Source organism: Onychostoma macrolepis, chromosome 08, assembly GCF_012432095.1.
Source record: "Onychostoma macrolepis isolate SWU-2019 chromosome 08, ASM1243209v1, whole genome shotgun sequence".
Lineage (NCBI taxonomy): Eukaryota > Metazoa > Chordata > Actinopteri > Cypriniformes > Cyprinidae > Onychostoma > Onychostoma macrolepis.
This window is the reverse complement of record NC_081162.1, coordinates 19,350,599-19,372,868: the sequence shown is the minus strand read 5'-3', so window position 1 is coordinate 19,372,868 and position 22,270 is coordinate 19,350,599. Positions and strand designations below refer to the sequence as shown.

The 22,270-nt window shown below is 37.8% G+C and overlaps 1 protein-coding gene and 1 pseudogene across 1 annotated transcript; both read left to right on the top strand.

Annotated features, from left to right (window-relative positions):
• The first annotated feature begins 68 nt into the window (after positions 1-68).
• Positions 69-7,242, top strand: LOC131545520 (NACHT, LRR and PYD domains-containing protein 3-like). The gene is made up of 7 exons (XM_058784409.1): positions 69-221; positions 353-522; positions 874-2,943; positions 3,467-3,640; positions 3,715-3,885; positions 6,311-6,357; positions 6,495-7,242. Exons 2-7 carry the CDS (start codon positions 407-409, stop codon positions 7,022-7,024), a joined length of 3,108 nt encoding a protein of 1,035 aa, XP_058640392.1. The 5' UTR covers positions 69-221; positions 353-406; the 3' UTR covers positions 7,025-7,242.
• Positions 7,243-11,924: 4,682 nt separating this feature from the next.
• Positions 11,925-22,229, top strand: LOC131545521 (NLR family CARD domain-containing protein 3-like; annotated as a pseudogene).
• The last annotated feature ends 41 nt before the right edge of the window (positions 22,230-22,270 follow it).

Genomic DNA, 22,270 nt, shown 5'->3' with positions numbered 1-22,270 from the left:
ACGTACGTAATCACGTGGGCGTGGTTTGTGCGCAAGATCAAGGAGCATGCGCAGTTCCGTGAGACAGCGGCACCATCTGCGTATATCTTGTTGAGTTGGTTTCATTTTCGCGCATTTCTAACAAGAATGATATCACGTCTAACATTAAACAGTGGGGAAGGAACCAAATAAAAATGACTTATAAAGAAGACTTGCGGAAACATCTTTTTGAGGCTTTCACAGTAAGTCGAGAAATACTTAAAATACCTGCCTGATACTTCTATGATTTTTTTAAATTTTATTTTACATTTACATTTAGCAGACACTCTTCTCCAAAGCGACTTACAAATGAGGTGACTTACAATTTTTTTAGGACTGACAGCTGTTTCATTTGAATGAGGTGAAGAAGATCAGTAGTGCTTCTGTAATGAGTGTCAACGAGATGGAGGAGGACACAGTATCCAGCTGTGTGTCTATGAAGAGTAATGAGCCAATAGATATTCCGCCTAATCTCAGTGATGAAACACTGACATCTGACACTGGGTAAGAAAAAACACATACTAAATCTCATTGATGCATACATGAACGATTTTCATAATATTCATTTTCATGCTCTAAGACTACAAATACAGAAAGCAGTATATTCAGAACCTACAGATTGTCTGTAAATATGAAATCAGTCTATTAGCTTGCCACTTGTGCAAAGACCTTCAGGACTGTGAATTACACCAGAATAATGCAACTGGTTAAAATGTATCAGCCTTTGATTTAAAAATACAAAATCAAGTTAGAATATAATATACTCATGAGACTCATTGTACCTGTAGTCATCATTAGCAAATATTTTTTCTATGCTCATTGATCAGTGTGATTCAGAACGGTGTGTTTGTTCAGTATTCAGAGGGATGTTCTGATCCAGATTCAGTCCAGATGTGGAGTTTGTGAGCAGGTTCAGACAGATGCAGTCTCTATCACCTGTGGACACAGTTTCTGCAGACACTGTATCAACCATTACTGGGACCAGACCAGAACATCAGAAGACTTTGACTGTCCTCAATGTAGAAAGAGAACACGTCCTGTTCTACGATCACACAAACACACTGCTGGTTCTGCTCACTGCTGCACAGAGTCAGACCTGCTGGAGGAGACTGAAGACCATCGGCATGATTCGCATCAACCAGTCGATGATGTTCTGCAGAGAATGAAAGACAAACACAAAACCAGCATGAAGAAAAAGTATGAGAGTTTATATGAGGGAATTAAAGTACAAGAGAATCAAACCCTCCTGAAGAGAATTTACACACAGCTGTACATCATAGATGGAGAGAGTGAAGGAGTGAATGAAGAACATGAGGTTTTACACATGGAGAAAAAGCCCCGAACACAACACTTACAAGACACACCAATCTACTGCAACAACATCTTTAACGCCTTACCTGAAGCACAATATCAAAGAGAGAAAATCAAGAGTGTTCTTACTAAAGGCATCGCTGGAATTGGAAAAACAGTCTCTGTGCAGAAGTTAATTCTGGATTGGGCCAAGGGAACGGCCAATCAGGATGTAGATTTCATCTTTGTGCTTCCGTTTCGAGAGCTCAACTTGATCCGACATGATCGCTACAGTCTTCACAAACTTCTGCTGGACTTTCATCCTGAACTTCAAGATCTGAACTCAAAGATTTATGATACATGTAAAGTTGTGTTCATCTTTGATGGTCTGGATGAGAGCAGAATGACGCTGATGTTTTCAGATGACAGTGAGAAAGTTTGTGATGTGACTGAGACTTCATCAGTGTCTGTGTTGATGTCAAACCTCATGAAAGGAGATCTGCTTCCCTCTGCTCTCATCTGGATCACCTCCAGACCAGCAGCAGCCAATCAGATCCCCTCCAAATACATCCAGCGTGTGACAGAAATCCAGGGATTCAATGATGCTCAAAAGGAGGAATATTTCAAGAAGAGAATCAGCGATGAGCTTCAAGCCAGCAGAATCATCTCACACATTAGAAGAGCGAGAAGCCTCCACATCATGTGTCACATACCAGTCTTCTGTTGGATCTCATCCACTGTGCTTGAAAACATCCTGAAACAAGACAACGAGGGAGCAGAAATCCCTCAAACTCTGAGTGAAATGTACATCCACTTCCTGCTGATTCAGATTAAGATGAAGAATCACAAGTATGATCCAGAGAGAGATCCAGAGAAACACCTGCAGTTCAACAGAGAAATGATTGTGAAACTGGCTGAAGTGGCTTTTAAACAGCTGATGAAGGGCAATGTGATGTTCTATGAGGAGGATCTGAGAGAGTGTGGGATAAGCGTCACTGAAATTGCCTCGCTGTATTCTGGCATCTGCACTCAGATCTTTAAGGAGGAATCTGTCATTCATCAGAGGAAAATCTACTGCTTCATACATCTCAGCTTTCAGGAGTTCCTCGCTGCATTCTATGTATTTTACTATTACAACAGCCTTGGCACTTCACAGTTTTTTGATGTAATTTATACTGTTCTGAAAGGTGCAGTGGATAAATCCCTTCAGAGTAAAACTGGTCATCTGGATCTTTTCCTGCGATTTCTGCTGGGCATCTCACTGGAGTCCAATCAGAGACTCTTACAGGATCTACTGACACACACGGTGAACACCTCAGAGAGCATCAGAGAAACTATTACATATATCAAAGACAAGATCAAAGATGGTCGGGATTTCTCCACTGAACGATCCATCAATCTGTTCCTGTGTCTGCTTGAAGTGAATGATCAGACTCTGTACAGAGAGATTGAGGAGTTTGTGAGATCAGACAAAGACTCAGAGAAGAAACTCTCTGTTGCTCACTGTTCAGCAATAGCCTACATGCTACAGATGTCAGAGAAGGTCATAGATGAGTTTGATCTGAAGAAATACAACGCAACAGAGGAGGGCAGAAGAAGACTCATACCAGCCGTCAACAGCTGCACAAGAGCTCTGTGAGTAGAGCTTATTAAAATTCAGTTGTAAGCAATATCAAGAGTTAGACTAATGTGGCTGTATCACCAAGCAATACAGAGAGTTTGGTGTAGAGTGAGAGGAGTGACAGAAAGGGAAATGTGTAATACCTGACAACTTTGCCAAGTGGACAGTTTTCACATCTATACAGTAGACATTTAGTGCCTGATTAATATGCCACAATACAATATGAAATGTGTTGAGGAACATGATAACTTTCATGATAAGATTCCACACTGCTTACACACACTGATCTGGACCACAGTGTATAGAGACAAAAGTCCCAGTTACTAAATATCACTACTGTTGAAGCACTGCCTCTTACATGTAACAAAAAGATCATAGGTTTTAAAAAACATAAAATATTTATATATTATATATATATATATATATATATATATATATATATATATTTGGAAATGAGAAATGAAAGTCAAATTAAAAAATTAACTCTTTAAAAAATCAAATTAACTTTATTGTGTTTTATTTAATTCTTTGTTATAGTCTTGCTGACAGTAAGCTTACTCATCAGTGTTGTGAAATCATCGCTTCAGCTCTCCAATCATCAAACTCTCCTCTGAGAGAACTGGATTTGAGTAACAATGACCTGCAGGATTCAGGAGTGAAGCTGATATCTGATGCTCTCAAGAGTCACAACTGTCAACTACACATACTGAGGTATTTATCTCTATACACTGACTTATCAAAGTACTCAATGAACTGTATATAAACATGTTGTTTATTTCCTGTAGGTTGTCAGGTTGTATGGTGAGTGATGAGGGATGCGGTTATTTGGCTTCAGCTCTGAGTTCAAACCCATCACACCTGAGAGAGCTGGATCTGAGCTACAATCACCCACAACACTCAGGAGTTCAGCTGCTCTTTCATCGAAATGATCCAAACTACACACTGGAGACACTCAAGTATGTACAACTTAATTTAGGGTTTTATTTGATTTCTAACATTAGGGTCCCTAATCAAATTCAGTAGGTGTGCATTAAAACTGTCTACAAATCTTCCTTCTTTATTTTTAGGAAACTTTGGAGGCAATTAACTACTATTATGTTTTGTGTCAAGTTACATTTTTTTTATATTGCTGTATAAGGTATTTTTTCCTATTTTGTACTTCATTAATATGACGGCAAGTGAATCACTAATGAGCAAGAGAGTTAAAGGGGTGGTTTACTGCCTTTCTTCTTTGCTTGATTGTGTTTATGGGGTGCAATATAACATGTCTTTGTGTTTTGTTTTTTAAAAAACGCCTTATTTTTCATATATTTCACCTTTATTGTAAGTCGCTTTCTCCTCTGTCATTTGAACTACCGGCTGACTTCCTGATTCTCTGAAACCACTCCCTCAGAAACAGGCGATGGGCTCAGATTGGTTAGTTGGGCCGGTATGTTGTGATTGGCTAAACTGCGTACTGCACATTGTCCGGAAACTTCACGCCCATTACCTTTATGGGCAACAGTTGCATGTGCTCTGGTCAGATGTAAATAATGGTGTCAATATTGCCGTATCAGTTTGAGCCAGAATCGGACCCAGAAAGCGGTAATGAAGAGAGTCAAGCACGGCTTTTACAAAACGTTTCTGAATGGTACGTTTTTTTTCAATTTTATTATTGAACTCGTGTAGATTCTGGAAGCTGTCTTCCGTAAAATGCGCAGCACAGAGAGCTAAATTATTGTAATTGTCAGGAACATAATCAAACATAAATTTTAACCATTGTTGACGAACTACAGCGTCCATAGGAAACCCAAACACAGAAGACCTGACAGCTGGGTGAAAATAACACCATTTCGACGGCATGGCTACAACTCTCCACTATAACTCTTCCTCTTCCTCTTCCTCTTCCCGCAGAACATGGCCTTGCCCCCTTTTTTGCATGTCCCCGGAGGGAGGGGTTGATGCAAATTTATGGGTTTGTGACATATGCAACCCGGGAAGTATCTAGTTGTAGTCCCGTATGAGTCGTTTTTGTAGGCATTAAACTTCCTGATTTTTAAAAGACGATATCTCCGCTCAGTGGTGTAGTGGTGCCTAGAGAAGCGGGTATACTCTTAATTCATGCCCCAATTTTTTATTTTTTTTAAACGGCCCTGCAAAGGATGAACGACCTGTGTCATAAACAGTGACATGTAAAACTAGTCTTGCAATTTTAGTTCACTCCAAAATGGGCCAGTAATATTTGCACACTGTCACTTAACTTCTGCTGCTTGAGTAAGGATCATTATAAAAATAATATTATCCACAGAGGAGGTGCAGATTTTGCAATAAATAATTAACTGCAGCAACTGACATTTTGTCAGAACCTCTAGTAAATTGCATGTTATTTTGTTTAGTTGTCTGTTCAGAATTGTGGGAGAATTGTGATCTCTATTTGAAACAAACAATTTTTTTTTGATTTTGACAGAAGTGAGGGGGACAGAAATGTCTAATATAATAACTTTTTTTGTATAATTGACAGGTTTTATAACGATCATTATTATTATTATTATTATTATTAATTATTAGGCTACCTCTTGCTTTTAATTGGCTGAGAAATCAAATACACAGCTGGACAATAAGCAATAATTTATTATATTTTTCCTGTATTTTCCTAATGACAATTTTATGATTTGTTTAGCCTATATACTACATTTCCCCCCATTTTTATCACAGAATAAGGCAGAATATATTTTATAGCCTAGTATCTATTGGCAAGTGTAATAAATGCTATCAATTAGCCTACTTAGCACTGCATTATTCAGAATCAGATGCTTTTTTATTACCTGGAGATTGAAAAACACACATAAACCATACTGTCGCAATCATGTGTTTACTGTCTTCATGTTTCTATTTATTCAGCTTAGCCACAGTAGACATAGATTTGGCTACAGCGATAGCTGGATTCTTGCACGTCGTGACTCGTGAGTTACTTCTATGAGGCCGTTTTGGACTTTCTGCGAGAGCGCCATCCTATAAATGAAACATACACTGCATGAGAGTGTTTACGTCTTTACTGGATGTTTTAGAGAATATTTGCATTTATTCACATGCGATTGGATTAGTTACTCATATGCTGGACTGTCATGATTTGGCTAGTGCAGGACACTACTGAATGATGCGCATCAGAGGGGATTTAGAAGTAGGTATACGGAATGCCGACTGATAAAGAAGTGGGTATACGCCGTATACCTGCGTATACCCTCCACTACACCACTGTCTCCGCTTACGTTGAACTTTCAGCGCAGCAACTTTGCAGATACTGTTCATGCACCAACAGCAACATTACACACTATTTACAATGAAAAAAGTGAAATCGCAATCAACCACCCCTTTAAAAAATTACTTTGTATGTCACTGTAGTTTGGACCATGGAGGAGAGAGCAGGATTACACCAGGACTACGAAAATGTAAGTTTTTAATCTCATAGACATATCCCCACGTACCAATTGTTGTCAACTGGGTCATTGTCAAAAAATATGTTTTGTTTCTTGTTACTAGAAGAGATATATACATATCTTTTTATTATCTTTTTTTTTTTTGTTAGACACCTGTGATTTCACACTGGATCCAAACACAGCATACCCTCAACTTGTTCTATCTGAGGGGAACAGAAAGGTCACACGTGTGAAAGAGTCTCAGCCATATCCTGATCATCCAGACCGATTTGATTACTATTGTAATGTTTTGTGTAGAGAGAGTCTGACTGGACGCTGTTACTGGGAGGTTGAATGGAACGGACAAGGAGCTCGTACTTCAGTGGTTTATAAAGCAATCAGCAGGAAAGGCATGAGCAAGGACTGCTGGTTTGACTACAGTGAAAATTCCTGGAGTCTGACCTGCACTCCTAAAAGATTCACTGCCTGTCACAATAGTAATAAAACAGACATTCCTGCTCCATCACCTCGCTCTAATAGAGTAGGAGTGTATGTGGACTGTCCGGCCGGCACTCTGTCCTTCTACAGCGTCTCTGACACACACACACTCACACACTTACACACATTCAACACAACATTCACTGAACCACTGTATGCTGGACTTATGATTTATCCAGACTCATATGTGATGTTGCTGTGATCCCCTTAAACATACCTGTTATTAGGGTTGCCAACTTTGTCACTATGAAATATGTTTCGTTTTCGATTCTTACTGTAAAAATTCTAAAATGAATGAACAAATTTATGTTCAGTTCTAAGAGCCCTGTGTTTAACTCATTCACACAGACACATACATAAACTTTGTAAATAAATAACAAAATTTAACAAATATAACAAAATGTTTGTGTTTATTTTCACAACTAAAACAATGTCACAACAAACGATCACAAAAAAATATGTTTTACAATACCATTTCATAGTGTTTTTTTGTAGTAAACAGCCTTCTTACTATCTTAACGTCAAAGTTTTGTCACCTGCAGTTGTTTTGAAATCAGTTATGAGGTGGAGTTTGTACTTAAAGGAATAAGTTCGCCCCAAAATGAAAATTTTGTCATCATTTGCTCATCCTCCAGTTGTTACAAGCCTGTGTAAATTTCTTTGTTGTGCAAAACACAAATGAAGATATTTTAATGAAAGTTTGCAGCCAAGCTGTTTTTAGTCACTACTGACATCCATAGTAGTTTTTTGTCCTACTGTGGGAGTCAGTGGTGAGTCAAAATGACTTGGATACAAACTTTCATTAAAATATCTTCATTTGTGTTCAGCACTACAAAGAAATTTACACAGGCTTGTAACAACTGGAGGGTGAGCAAATGATGAAAAAAATTCATTTTGGGGTAAACTATTCCTTTAAATGAGCTCTTAAAGAAGAGTCGATTCCCTTTAATGGAATTAATTCCAACCTTTGGAATCGATTCTGTGTTAAATTCTCAGATCACACAAGAGACTCTAAACAACTGTCACAAAACATAAAAAATCTTAGCTAACAACAAGGTATAGTCACTTTCCAACAAGGTAGTCACTTTGATGAAGATCAGATGACATTATATGACAAATGTGTCATAATATGTTGTGTAGCAAGCCCTACACGTTCTCTTCATCTGCTCTGGACTCACTTGCTTTCTTGTCACTTTGCTCTCTAATACAGTAATGAGACCAGATATTTCACCAAATATATTTTTTATCTAGATCTGCAATGCATTTTACATGTTTTAGTCGTGTGTGGCCTGGTCCTAACTGTTCTCTTCACCTGCTTTGTCATTTTCTATCATCTCTTGGTTGTCCTCCATCTTCATGGCTGGGTAAATTGACCCACGCATGAATAACACAAGACAATGTTAACTTTGTTAGTTTAATATAATGTTAATTAAATACATTTTCTAACACATTTAAAATGCTAAACAAAATGTTTTCTTTCTGTCGTGGAAAAACGGTGCAAGAAGGTCGACCACAGAGCACTTCTGCAGGAGGAAGACCCAGTTAAGCAGAAGCACACATTACCTATAGGTCTTCACAACACCGTACAAAAGGTGTGATAAAGTTTCGATCAGACATAAAACAACAGGAAACGTCTGACAGAACAGACTGTTTTGCATCCAGGAGGTTTTACTAATCACTCTCTAGACTAAATTCGTATTACCCTCGGAGAGTTTTCAGAGAAAACAGCTTAGGAGGAAAATACAAATAAAATACAACCAATCTCTGTTTAATATAATCTATCACACTTTATTTTACACAGATAAGTATTTGATTTCTTAAATGTTTTATTTTAAATAAATTATTTTGGCCGCCCTCCTTGTGGCGCCTCTATGCACTGCATATAATGCATACCACATTTTGCGCATCTGGCAGGGCTGTGACTAGACGAGATACGGCCAAAATCTCGCCGGTGCTTTTACTAGCCTTATACCTCTGGCGGGAGTCACTACGGTACTCAGAGTAGGTAAATTATTTACCATTAACCAAACGCTTTTCACAACATCTATCGCCGTTTACAGCCATATCTGACAGTCTGTTTGATGCACGAGAGCAAACGTGCAGCATTACGGACTAAAACAGTGGTATTAAAAAGGGTAAGGTGGCGAATAGGTACGAAAAGCGCATTGTTGCGGTTTGTATGCTCAATGATCTTGAGTGTCAGGCAGCTGTAAACAGTGTTTATATGTGAGGGTGCAAGTGCTCCATTATGGATAAAAGCAGCAGAATATGTATGTATGCATGTATGATGTAAGGTGGCAGGTAAGGGCATGATTGTACTGCGTGTAATGAAGTCGTGGCCATCCTACTCACAAAAAAACTATTTACAGTGAATGGTCTTGGGTAGGGGAGTAACATGCTTAGCTCACGAATCGATACGATACAGGATACTCACGGTTACGATCACGATATTTGTGGAAAAAAAATAAAATAAAAATGAAACTGACACTCAAATGACATTTTCCCCGAAAACATTAACAATGTTCGATAACATTTATTTATTATTATTATTTTTAACATTTAAGCAAACTCAACACAAAAACAATCTGATAGGAATAAAGTCATGAATCCGAGTCATCTCTTGTTTAATATATTTCCCAGGGCACATATTAGTACATCAAAGCCATCACGTTAAAAATGCAAAGGAGAGCAAGCAGAAAATAATAATAATAATAGCGAAAAACAATTCACGTGAAGAGTCATAATGCATAGCCAGCACCAAACGGACAGAACGGCAAAACTAACTGAATTAAAACTGCCACCATTTAGAATTAAACAAACTTGTATTTGATGACCTGAGCTGACAAAAAGGTAATTGTGAAATGTTTGTGATTTGTAGAGTAAAGTACCGGCAGTTCAAGAATTTTCATATCTCTAATTTGTATAGGAAAAAGGTTTTGATTCTCGAACTCATTCTTGTTAAGTACGCCTGCAGTTGTCACCGAAAAAACCTTTGCCCTGCAAGCGCCAGTCCGGAAGTCAGAAACACGGAAGTGTGAAAAAGGTATGTAAACTAATAAAAACCCTTACGAATTTTTTTTTTTTTTTTCACAGCAAAAACTTAAGTAACCATATGTGTTTTGCCATATTGTTTTACTACAGTAACCAAGTTTTTTTTTTTAGCTTTAACTGTAGTAAAATTCACTTATACATATATTTATATTATATTTTTTGTTTAAAAATATATTGCTTTAGCTAGACGATGCATATCTTTTTTTGTGATATGCAATACTTAGAAATATTGTTGCACCCCTAGTCTTGGCTCTTTCAGAGACATTCTGGGGTTAATTGACAGGGCCGATACCTATAATGTTCTTCCATACTAAATCAGTCAGAGTATAAACACTCTGTATTCTTGTTTTGTGTCTGTCTGTCGGTATGTCTTTTTAAAACCTTTAACAAAAAAAGAGGAGGGTAACACGTCTCCAAAATGAGTCACTGTGAGGTGAGACAGGAGGGGGATGAAGAGGATGATGCTGATCAGAGCCAGATGAATAGAGGAGCATATCCAGAACCCAGCTGTGTGTCAATGAAGAGCAACAGTTCTATGAAGCAACCCCCAGAACTCACTGATGGAGCCGTGACCTCCGACCCCAGGTACAGTAAAGGCTGCTTCACACTGCCCCAATAAATGCTAACAAGTTCTGACATTTAGATTTGGAAGGTGCGGACACGACAGTTGTGTTTCCCATCAGTGCCAACAAATGGCTTTTAAAAGAGGATGTGCTCCTTGTTCCATAGAGTTGGCCCTTACTTTACTGTCATGACAGCGATTGACACATGATGATGTTAAGTTGATCCTGATCCTACAAAACTCAACAAACAGGTTTATTGGTGTTTATGAGGGCACTGTTAGAAAAAAAAACTGCATTCAAGCTATACATTATGATAGCAGTCTGGGACAAGAGATTTATAGATGTACAGAAGACAGGTCTAAAACACTGTTTGTATTTTCAGTATCACCAACACGAAAAGAGGCAGATCAGCATCTCCACAATCCAGCTGTATGTCTATGAAGAGTGACGGATCTATGATGCAACCCCCAGTATTCACTGATGGAACGGTGACCTCTGACCCCAGGTACAGAAAGAAGGCCAATTATGCATTTGCCAGACACTTATAAAACTAATCACAGTGAATTTATACTACACCGTACCACAGAATTCAGCATGTGGGACTGAATTGGGAATTCAGCAAAGTGTGTCTGAGTCCTAAATATTACCAGAAATGATTTTCCACTGCTTGTGAACATTGCCTTATAGCATTATCTATAATGGCTATCCCTGTGTGTAATTTCCATGATGGTGGTCAAACATTGCTCACATGACAGTGATTCTTTTTGCTGCTCTTTTCTCAGCAGTCTGAAGATGCTTTCCAGACAAAACTGGACTTACTCCTCCTGTCAGACCCAGAAAAAGACAGAATCAGACCTGCTGGACGAGACTAAAGAACTGCAGAGAGTCAAAGACAAACACAAAACCAGCATGAAGAACAAGTATGAGAGTTTATTTGAGGGAATCAAAGGACAAGAGAATCAAACCCTCCTGAAGAGAATTTACACACAGCTGTACATCATAGAGGGAGAGTGAAGGAGTGAATGAAGAACATGAGGTTTTACACATGGAGAAAAAGCCCGAACACAACACTTACAAGACACACCAATCTACTGCAACGACATCTTTAAAGCCTTACCTGAAGCACAATATCAAAGAGAGAAAATCAAGAGTGTTCTTACTAAAGGCATCGCTGGAATTGGAAAAACAGTCTCTGTGCAGAAGTTCATTCTGGATTGGGCCGAGGAACAGCCAATCAGGACGTAGAATTCATCTTTGTGCTTCCGTTTCGAGAGCTCAACTTGATCCGACATGATCGCTACAGTCTTCACAAACTTCTGCTGGACTTTGATCCTGATCCTACAAAACTCAACAAACAGGTTTATTGGTGTTTATGAGGGCACTGTTAGAAAAAAACTGCATTCAAGCTATACATTATGATAGCAGTCTGGGACAAGAGATTTATAGATGTACAGAAGACAGGTCTAAAACACTGTTTGTATTTTCAGTATCACCAACACGAAAAGAGGCAGATCAGCATCTCCACAATCCAGCTGTATGTCTATGAAGAGTGACGGATCTATGATGCAACCCCCAGTATTCACTGATGGAACGGTGACCTCTGACCCCAGGTACAGAAAGAAGGCCAATTATGCATTTGCCAGACACTTATAAAACTAATCACAGTGAATTTATACTACACCGTACCACAGAATTCAGCATGTGGGACTGAATTGGGAATTCAGCAAAGTGTGTCTGAGTCCTAAATATTACCAGAAATGATTTTCCACTGCTTGTGAACATTGCCTTATAGCATTATCTATAATGGCTATCCCTGTGTGTAATTTCCATGATGGTGGTCAAACATTGCTCACATGACAGTGATTCTTTTTGCTGCTCTTTTCTCAGCAGTCTGAAGATGCTTTCCAGACAAAACTGGACTTACTCCTCCTGTCAGACCCAGAAAAAGACAGAATCAGACCTGCTGGACAAGACTAAAGAACTGCAGAGAGTCAAAGACAAACACAAAACCAGCATGAAGAACAAGTATGAGAGTTTATTTGAGGGAATCAAAGGACAAGAGAATCAAACCCTCCTGAAGAGAATTTACACACAGCTGTACATCATAGAGGGAGAGAGTGAAGGAGTGAATGAAGAACATGAGGTTTTACACATGGAGAAAAAGCCCCGAACACAACACTTACAAGACACACCAATCTACTGCAACGACATCTTTAAAGCCTTACCTGAAGCACAATATCAAAGAGAGAAAATCAAGAGTGTTCTTACTAAAGGCATCGCTGGAATTGGAAAAACAGTCTCTGTGCAGAAGTTCATTCTGGATTGGGCCGAGGGAACAGCCAATCAGGACGTAGAATTCATCTTTGTGCTTCCGTTTCGAGAGCTCAACTTGATCCGACATGATCGCTACAGTCTTCACAAACTTCTGCTGGACTTTCATCCTGAACTTCATGATCTGAACTCAAAGATTTATGATAAGTGTAAAGTTGTGTTCATCTTTGATGGTCTGGATGAGAGCAGAATGACGCTGATGTTTTCAGATGACAGTGAGAAAGTTTGTGATGTGACTGAGACTTCATCAGTGTCTGTGTTGATGTCAAACCTCATGAAAGGAGATCTGCTTCCCTCTGCTCTCATCTGGATCACCTCCAGACCAGCAGCAGCCAATCAGATCCCCTCCAAATACATCCAGCGTGTGACAGAAATCCAGGGATTCAATGATGCTCAGAAGGAGGAATATTTCAAGAAGAGAATCAGCGATGAGCATCAAGCCAGCAGAATCATCTCACACATTAGAAAAGCGAGAAGCCTCCACATCATGTGTCACATACCAGTCTTCTGTTGGATCTCATCCACTGTGCTTGAAAACATCCTGAAACAAGACAACGAGGGAGCAGAAATCCCTCAAACTCTGAGTGAAATGTACATCCACTTCCTGCTGATTCAGATTAAGATGAAGAATCAAAAGTATGATCCAGACAGAGATCCAGAGAAACACCTGCAGTTCAACAGAGAAATGATTGTGAAACTGGCTGAAGTGGCTTTCAAACAGCTGATGAAGGGCAATGTGATGTTCTATGAGGAGGATCTGAGAGAGTGTGGGATAAGCGTCACTGAAATTGCCTCGCTGTATTCTGGCATCTGCACTCAGATCTTTAAGGAGGAATCTGTCTTTCATCAGAGGAAAATCTACTGCTTCATACATCTCAGCTTTCAGGAGTTCCTCGCTGCATTCTATGCTTTCTACTGTGATGTAAGCAAAAAACTTGACACATTGCAGTTTGTTGATTTGGTTTATAGCTTTCTCAAGGGTGCGGTAGATAAAGCTGTTGAGAGTGAAACTGGTCATCTGGATCTTTTCCTGCGATTTCTGCTGGGCATCTCACTGGAGTCCAGTCAGAGACTCTTGCAGGATCTACTGACACACACGGCGAACACCTCAGAAACCATCAAGAAAATCACAACACACATCAAAGATACAATCAAAACCATGAGTACTTCAGAGCATATCTCAGCTGAGAGGTCCATCAATCTGTTCCTGTGTCTGCTTGAAGTGAATGATCAGACTCTGTACAGAGAGATTGAGGAGTTTGTGAGATCAGACAAAGACTGTTGCTCACTGTTCAGCAATAGCCTACATGCTACAGATGTCAGAGGAGGTCATAGATGAGTTTGATCTGAAGAAATACAACACAACAGAGGAGGGCAGAAGAAGACTCATACCAGCCGTCCACAATTGCACAAGAGCTCTGTGAGTATATTTTTATTTAATTTCTACTTTTAGGTAGTGTCAGTTTAAGCACTTCCACTGTCATGTTGAACAGTTCTATGAACGCTCTGGAATGGTTACAGTTATGTTTCCACACGAGTCAAAAACTGCACAATTACAAACCATTCCTGGCCTTGAATTCTCAGCATGGTTTTTTAACTGTGAAGAATTGTGCTAGAAAATGTGAGAAGTGAGATCACCTCTCAAGATATCACACTGTTAAGATAAGAGCTCCGTTATCAGCCCTACCGTGGAAAATAAAATCATGCCAAAAGTATTTCCCCTTCATATAATCATGTTTATATTTTTCTTCAAATCTAAACAAAACAAATATTAATTATATACAATTAAATATAATTTTAAAGACTTTTGTTTCCATCTTCGTTTCAAGAGTTCTGGAAGGGCCTTTTTCTGTTTTGAAATGACTGTAACCTTGTATACCAGTCACTGACTACGTTTACATGGACATCAATACTCTTATTAAGAATCTACCATGTAAACAGAGATTTTTGATTACCTTAATCCAGCTAAAGTCATAATCGAAATGTAAACAAATTGAATTAAGACATGTGGAGTATTCCTATTTTAGTCGTATTATCGAGGTGCAATACAGACACGTAAACACCTATTACCTATCAAACTATTACCGTCGTATAGGACTTTTCGCCGCATTTTGCGATAGGATACACACACGGCAGCGGTCAACCGTTTGATGGCAAATAAAAGAGCTTTAACACTGCCGTCATCTGTATGCACGTACAAATAATTAACTGCACTTGAAGCTTTCATAAAATTAAAAATGAAACACCCAAAACTGTATATGGCATCTGCATGAAGACGAACTATATGTTTATACATGAAATTCTGGAGGGGACGTCGGATGGCGTCGCGTGGTGACGTAATGACGCATGCCATTAATCGATCTATGTACTATAACATGTAAAACAGGACCATGAAAGGATTATTCTAAAAGCAACTCATGTAAACACTTTAATCATAATATTGTCTTATTCAGAATAAGGTAAATAATTAGATTACTGATGTCCATGTAAACGTAGTCACTGATGGGTTTGGGTCAGGGATGGGCAACTTTGGTCCTGGAGGGCCACTATACTGCTTTAGCTTCAACGAGCTCCAACACACCTGCCTGAAAGTTTCTAGTCTGCCTAGTAAGGTCTTGATTAGCTGGTTCAGGTGTGTTTGATTATGGTTAGAGCTAAACTCTGCAGTGCACCGAGTTGCCCATCCCTGTTTTTGGGTGATAAGTTTTTGGCTCAAAGCCTGCATTTCTTAAATGGCTACAACAGTACTTTAACCTAATTATTATTCTCAGGTATGGTAAAGCAAGTCTTTTTTTAAACAATGTATAAATACAATAAGCACATGTTCAATCTAAGGTGGTCATCTTCTGAGTTTCAGTTGGGTTTTTTTATCTTCAGAAGACCTTAAGACGTTTCATCCTAGTAAATAAATAACAATATTTTAACCGGCCCACTGTATCTAATACAAGTGTAGCAAAAATAAGGAGGCAGAGTAATTGGCTTTTCTTGATGTTATACAACAAAACATAATAAAAATATACTGTATAATAGTCTAAAAATAATGTAACTTTTTTTGCAGACTTGCTGGCTGTAATTTCACAGTTGAGTCATGTGAAATCATCGCTTCAGCTCTCCAATCATCAAACTCTCCTCTGAGAGAACTGGATTTGAGTAACAATGACCTGCAGGATTCAGGAGTGAAGCTGATCTCTGATGCTCTCAAGAATCACAACTGTCAACTACACATACTAAGGTATTTATCTCTATACACTGATTTATCGAAGTAAAATATACAATGAATTGTATGTAAAGATGATGTTTTTCTCTTGTAGGTTGTCAGGTTGTATGGTGAGTGATGAGGGATGCGGTTATTTGGCTTCAGCTCTGAGTTTAAACCCATCACACCTGAGAGAGCTGGATCTGCGCTACAATCACCCACAACACTCAGGAGTTCAGCTGCTCTCTCAGAGACACAACGATACAAACTACAAACTGGAGACACTCAAGTATGTACAACGTAGTCTGTAAACATGCATACAGCAACATTTCATTGTCTTTTATCTATATCTATTCATATCTGTACATGACCATTTGTGTGTCTATAGGTTGGATTACGACGGAGAGAGCAGACTAACACCAGGACTGAAAAAATGTAAGTTTTAAAAAAAACACATCAGCACATAAGATAAGATGTATTATAATTAGATGTATAGGATATAAAAAGGTCAGTCTGTGAGGAATCAAATGACAGTCATCTGGGGCAGGTTGCACTAGCTGGACATACACCCAGATGTAAAACTATTCTGGACATAAAATGCCCTGCATAAAATTTGTACCTGTTGTACCATCTAGGCATATGGAGTGTCAATCTTACACCTCTGAGTGTCAAGTCTTAACATTTTTCCTATAGAGAAAAAAAAAAAATAAAAAAATAATAATAAATATATATATATATATATATATATATATATATATATATATATATATATATATATATATATATACACACACACAACAGAAATGTATTAAATGAATTAAACTATAAATTTAAATCATCATAAACAAACAAATATATATTATAAAAAGACAGAGAAACAATAAATGCATTAAACTATACATTACAATTATAGCAAATGAATAAATCATATAAATGAAAAATTCAAATCATGAAAAAACACACAAATATAACGAATACATTAAATTATAAATTAAAATGCTCCATCGGGACAAGACCACGGGAATCAGATAAGCCCTTTACACAATCTGACATGGCTGCGGTTGGAATTGAACTGCGGGTTTCGTCTGGTCAGAGGAGAAATGGCACCCAAACTGAGCCTGGTTCCTCCCAAGGTTTTTTTTTCCTCCATTCTATCACAGAGGGAGTTTTGGTCCCTTGCCGCTGTCGCCTCTGGCTTGCTCAGTTGGGGACACTTAATTTCTAGCGATTATCGTCAATTTGATTGCACAGATACTATTTAAACTAAACCGAGCTAGACAGTGACATCTCTGAATTCAATAATGAAATGCCTTTAACTGAAAATTGAGTGTTTAATCTTATCATTATACATTACTGATACTCTATCCCAGGGCTCCTCAAATCTGGATCTCGAGATCCATTTTCTGGATCTCGAGTTTAGCTGTAATCCTAATCAAACACACCTGAACATGCTAATCAATGTCTTCAGGATCATTAGAAAATCACAGACAGGTGAGTTTGATCAGGGTTGGAGCTAAACTCTGCAGTGGATTGGACCTCCAGGGTAAGATTTGAGGAACCCTGCTCTATCCTTTAATTTGATACTGTTAAGTGCTTTGACACAATCTGTATTGTTAAAAGCGCTATATAAATAAAGGTGACTTGACTTAAAACATTGAGACGATGACGTGTCTAATACAGGCTACACAATCAGCTGGAATTTTATGTGAGAAAGAGTCATGAGAGACTGCGCCAATGTTTTAAAATGCATATCATATGGATATAGAAATTTTACTGAAATCTTTGGTTTCAGCAGTGCTGAGTTGTTTGAATTAATAATCAACATTATCACTGCAGTTATACATGAAAGAGATGGGAACAGTGCAGCGCTTCAATGAGTGTGTGCTATAATTTCCCTTGTTTCATACTGGGAGTAATTATTTTTTTCTAAGCTCAACATTTTTGGTGGATCATTGGATGCAGTAAATGTCAATTTACCATAGTAACACACTGGCATCTGTCATGTGTAGTCCAAGATGAAGACAAAAATGATGAATAAAAATCAAACAGGGTTTATTAAGGAACTCCAATATACTCAAAATAGCGTAACAGTGTGGTAGCACACAAGCAATACCAGAACAACTGAAGAGTGTGCAAACAGGAACTTAAGTACAAACCAAATGAATGAAATAATGATTAACACCTGAGCTGATTAGATGGATACAATGACAACTAAAGAGTGGCGGGAAAACTGAACAAAGGAAAACAAGTAACTGAAGATAACCGATCAGAAGTACATGAAAACAAAACTAATAGTCCATGAAGATGAAAATAAACTGAAAGTCTGTGACAGCATCTTTTTGGCAGAATCAGTTTGCTGGGATGAGCATCATCAACTGTACCCTGAGTGTAGCTGCGCTTAGTCATAGTTTTAGATTGTGCAACAAGTGTACATTTTTATCACTAATCTTGATGTAGTTAAACACCACATAGGGCTTACATCCAGTTTTTTTTACATCCAGTTGGTGCAACCTACCCTCGGATTAAAGTGGGAGTTGTTGTTCTTTGACATGTTTTCACATCAAGCCTCACTCAGCACCTGCACCATGTCATGAATGTTCGTGTTGTTGTCTCATCTACAGACTCCTGTTATCTCACTATGGATTTAAACACGGCACATCATCACCTTGCTTTATCTAAAGGAAATCGATCAGTGACTCATGTGAAAGAGAAGCAGGTGTATCCAGATCATTCAGACAGGTTTGATGAATATTGTAACATTCTGAGTAGAGAGAGTCTGACTGGACGCTGTTACTGGGAGGCTGAATGGAGCGGCGTGGTTTATATATCGATGGTGTATAAATCTATAAAGAGAAAAGGCGACAATAATGATTGTTTTTTTGGATACAATGAAAAGGTTTGGACTCTTGTATGCACAGATAGCAGTTACTGTGCAATACATGCTAAAAGTAGCACAGATATATCTGCTCCGTTCCCATCTAATAGAGTAGGAGTGTATGTGGACTGTCCGGCCGGCACTCTGTCCTTCTACAGCGTCTCTGACACACACACACTCACACACTTACACACATTCAACACAACATTCACACAACCTCTACATGCTGGATTTGGGCTTCATCCAGACTCATCTGTGTGTTTTTGTTAGATAGATTTTGGTCTGGTTGGGCTCTTGGTGCTCACCTTTAATTAATGTTATTTCTCTGTCAGCAGTTGCAGTAGTGTTTCACAATGAAGGCTGCTGATAGAGAATGATGGATGTGCTGTTTTTGAACTAATATGCAATAAAGACATGTTGTTAACAGTTTATAGAGATGTTTGGTTAAACAGATGCAGCTGTCATGATGGAAAAATGTACATGTTAAAATCTTTTTTTCTGGCCAGTGAGACAAACTCTACATACAAACATCAACAGTGGCGACAAACAGTTATGGACGAGTTTATGCACCCAGAATGCATTGCAGCATGAAGCGTTTGAGTTGATTGTCACCATTGTTGAGATTCATACGCTTATTCATGATGTTATTCATGAACAGCAGTTTAAATGTTTTTGCATACCAGAAAGTATTCACAGCGCTTCACATTTTATGTTACAGCCTTATTCCAAAATGTATGAAATGCATTATTTTCCTTAAAATTCTACAAATTCTCCCAATGAGTACAATACCACTGGATGTCATACTACAGTCATACTTACTAGCACTGAATCGATTTCAAGCAAAATCATTATATGACAACCTTTCTGCAACTGGGAACTGGGTACCAGCATACAAAAGTCATCCAAAATATTGTTGGTGTTGATGGGATGCACTTTATTTTAGATTTTCAATAATAAATGAAGCAGAAGACAATTTTATTTCAGAGGTTACAGAAGATTACGTTTGAAATATGGATATTTTTCTTCCAAAAATGCATCGATTCACTACAGGAGGCCTTCATTTATGCCCCGAAGCCGTGTGAGGCACATTTTACTACAGATGCCCGCACTTTATTTGAGGTCTTTTGGACTGTTGAAAAAAAAAAAAAAATGACGGGCGTTTTCAAAGCACTGCTTAGTGAAGCTTCGAAACTTTTTTACATTTTCTATCTTTTTTTTTAAAGACTGAATCTAGTAATACACATTTAACTATTTGAAATCTGTATTGGTCCATCTGGGGTAACTTTATTTAATTTTTTTATACTTTTATTTATTTTTTTTAAGTGGAAGATGGATGTATTTTCTCAGTCCTGTTGCCAAAACTCTAATGTCTTTTAAAAAGCATGTTTAAAAATGTCAACAAATTCCTTCATTTCCCCCTCAGGCAGGTGTTTATTTTAAAGAAATTGTTGGTTTCATGGTCAAAAAAGATTATTTTTATCATTAAAAAAAAAAATCACTATTTATCTATACAAGGTGTATTTTTCTAAAGTACACAAACCCATTTTTTTGACTTTTTGATTTTTTTTATGACATTTTCTGTCATACTTGCAGGAATGTAATATAAAACGAAAAAAGCAGGAACAACCATAAGTTTTCTCTGGAAAAAGCATTGTCTCAGTGTGGATAGAAGACCAAATTTGTCTAGATTAATATGGATGTAGCCTAATATTTACATTAATAAATCTGAATGACACTACTCACTCCTGTTACTTTTACTCAGTTACTATATATATATATATAAGTATAGGAGTAACAGGACTGAAAGTAACAGGATAGAGATTTTAGGATAATATTAGCAAATACATATAATCTAGCCACATGGAGTACATGCTAATATTATGAGAATACTCAGCAAATTATAGTGATTCGCCAAAGATTTGTATTTTTTAAATAAGTAACATCTAAGAAATAATCTAGGTAACAGGACAGTATATTTATAATGATGCTACCATTACAATATAATCAAATATACAGAAAAGAAAATAAGATCACATGCTTTCGATCATTTCATTGCCTTCAGAAGATCCAGATGTTGCAATATCATGTTGAAAATGTGTCTTGTAGAATTTTCCCAGTTTTGTAGAGGGGGGAATGTGTTAGGGTAACAGGACTGAGTGAAAACATGGGGAAACGACTAAAATGTGTATTTTATCCGAAATATTACACATTTATTTTGAAATAAATGTATTTAAAGCACAGATGGGATATGGAGGTACACAAAAATGCAAAATAAAAATTATTTCTGAAGGATTTTAAACATTTATATTTCATGTTAAAATGTACCGTTAGACACTGGGGTCATGTACAAATGCTATATTTTCAGTGTTTTAGGTAGTTTTTAAGGCGTCACTAGCATGTGGTGTTTCGAGCGCTTCAAAACAGTGAATCATTTTGCGAAGCGGATTCGAAGCTTTGAAAAGGTTTGTTTCTCTCATCACTAAAAAAAACCCACCCGCCTACTGCAATGATAACGCTTGGAGGAGCCAGGATCATTTTTAATACAACTCTGATTGGATTTGTCTGAAAGAAGAAAGTCATATACACCTAGGATGCCTAGGAGTAAATCACAGGCTAATTTTCATTTTTGGATGAACTAACCCTTTAACATTGGGAGCCGCCACTTCGCTTTTTTTATTAACCAGTGTGAAAGACTTAAAATACTCCCTTATTGGTCTACTTTTGTTTGTGTATGCTCACAATAATAACAAAATGCTGTGCTTTTGTAAAAGAAAGAAAATAAACAGGGTGCGCTTTCAGCCGTCTCTGCGCACCTCTTTCTGAAACGTGCCACTAAAATGATCCAAAACTCCGCCTATACTGTTTGTACAAACATGACACATATGTCTAAAGAAACCTTAAAATGTCTACTCTTAAATGATCCAGTTCAGATCGACATCAAATATTCTGTGCTTATGTTATTAATCAGTTTATTATGGAGCGCTGTGTGCTTAGTCATAATGATGCTGTGATGCAAACATGGTAAACTCTCATGACACAACGACACATCAAGATTCATTGTTAAATATATAATATATTAATTTTACGGCGCATTTGGCCGATGTCACACTGCACATGTGTGGCGGATGCCGCGGATCTTCAGAGAAGGTTTACTTTCACTTCAGAAAAAAATTGTCTCTGGAGCATTTGTTGTAAGGGCATTCATTCAGGGGTGTGCATTCTGTTTAACGAATGAGTAAGTATTATTTCTTTATTTCATTACTATATATTATATGGCTTTTACTGTAGTTCTTGTGGTGAGACCACGGTGTTATGATTTTACAAATAAACAAAAAACTAAGGTTACTATAGTAAACCATAGGTCGGTGTGCTTTGTAAAGCACTGCATGGTTGAAAGACAGGTGCGTGTATTTTTATATAATAAATATATAT

Bases quoted from the DNA above. Each gene is read 5' to 3' on its own strand.
- LOC131545520 (XM_058784409.1), top strand. From the start codon at position 407: ATGAGTGTCAACGAGATGGAGGAGGACACAGTATCCAGCTGTGTGTCT. The intron at 2,944-3,466 runs GTGAGTAGAGCT...TCTTTGTTATAG, and splicing joins AACAGCTGCACAAGAGCTCT to TCTTGCTGACAGTAAGCTTA. The intron at 3,641-3,714 runs GTATTTATCTCT...TATTTCCTGTAG, and splicing joins TGTCAACTACACATACTGAG to GTTGTCAGGTTGTATGGTGA.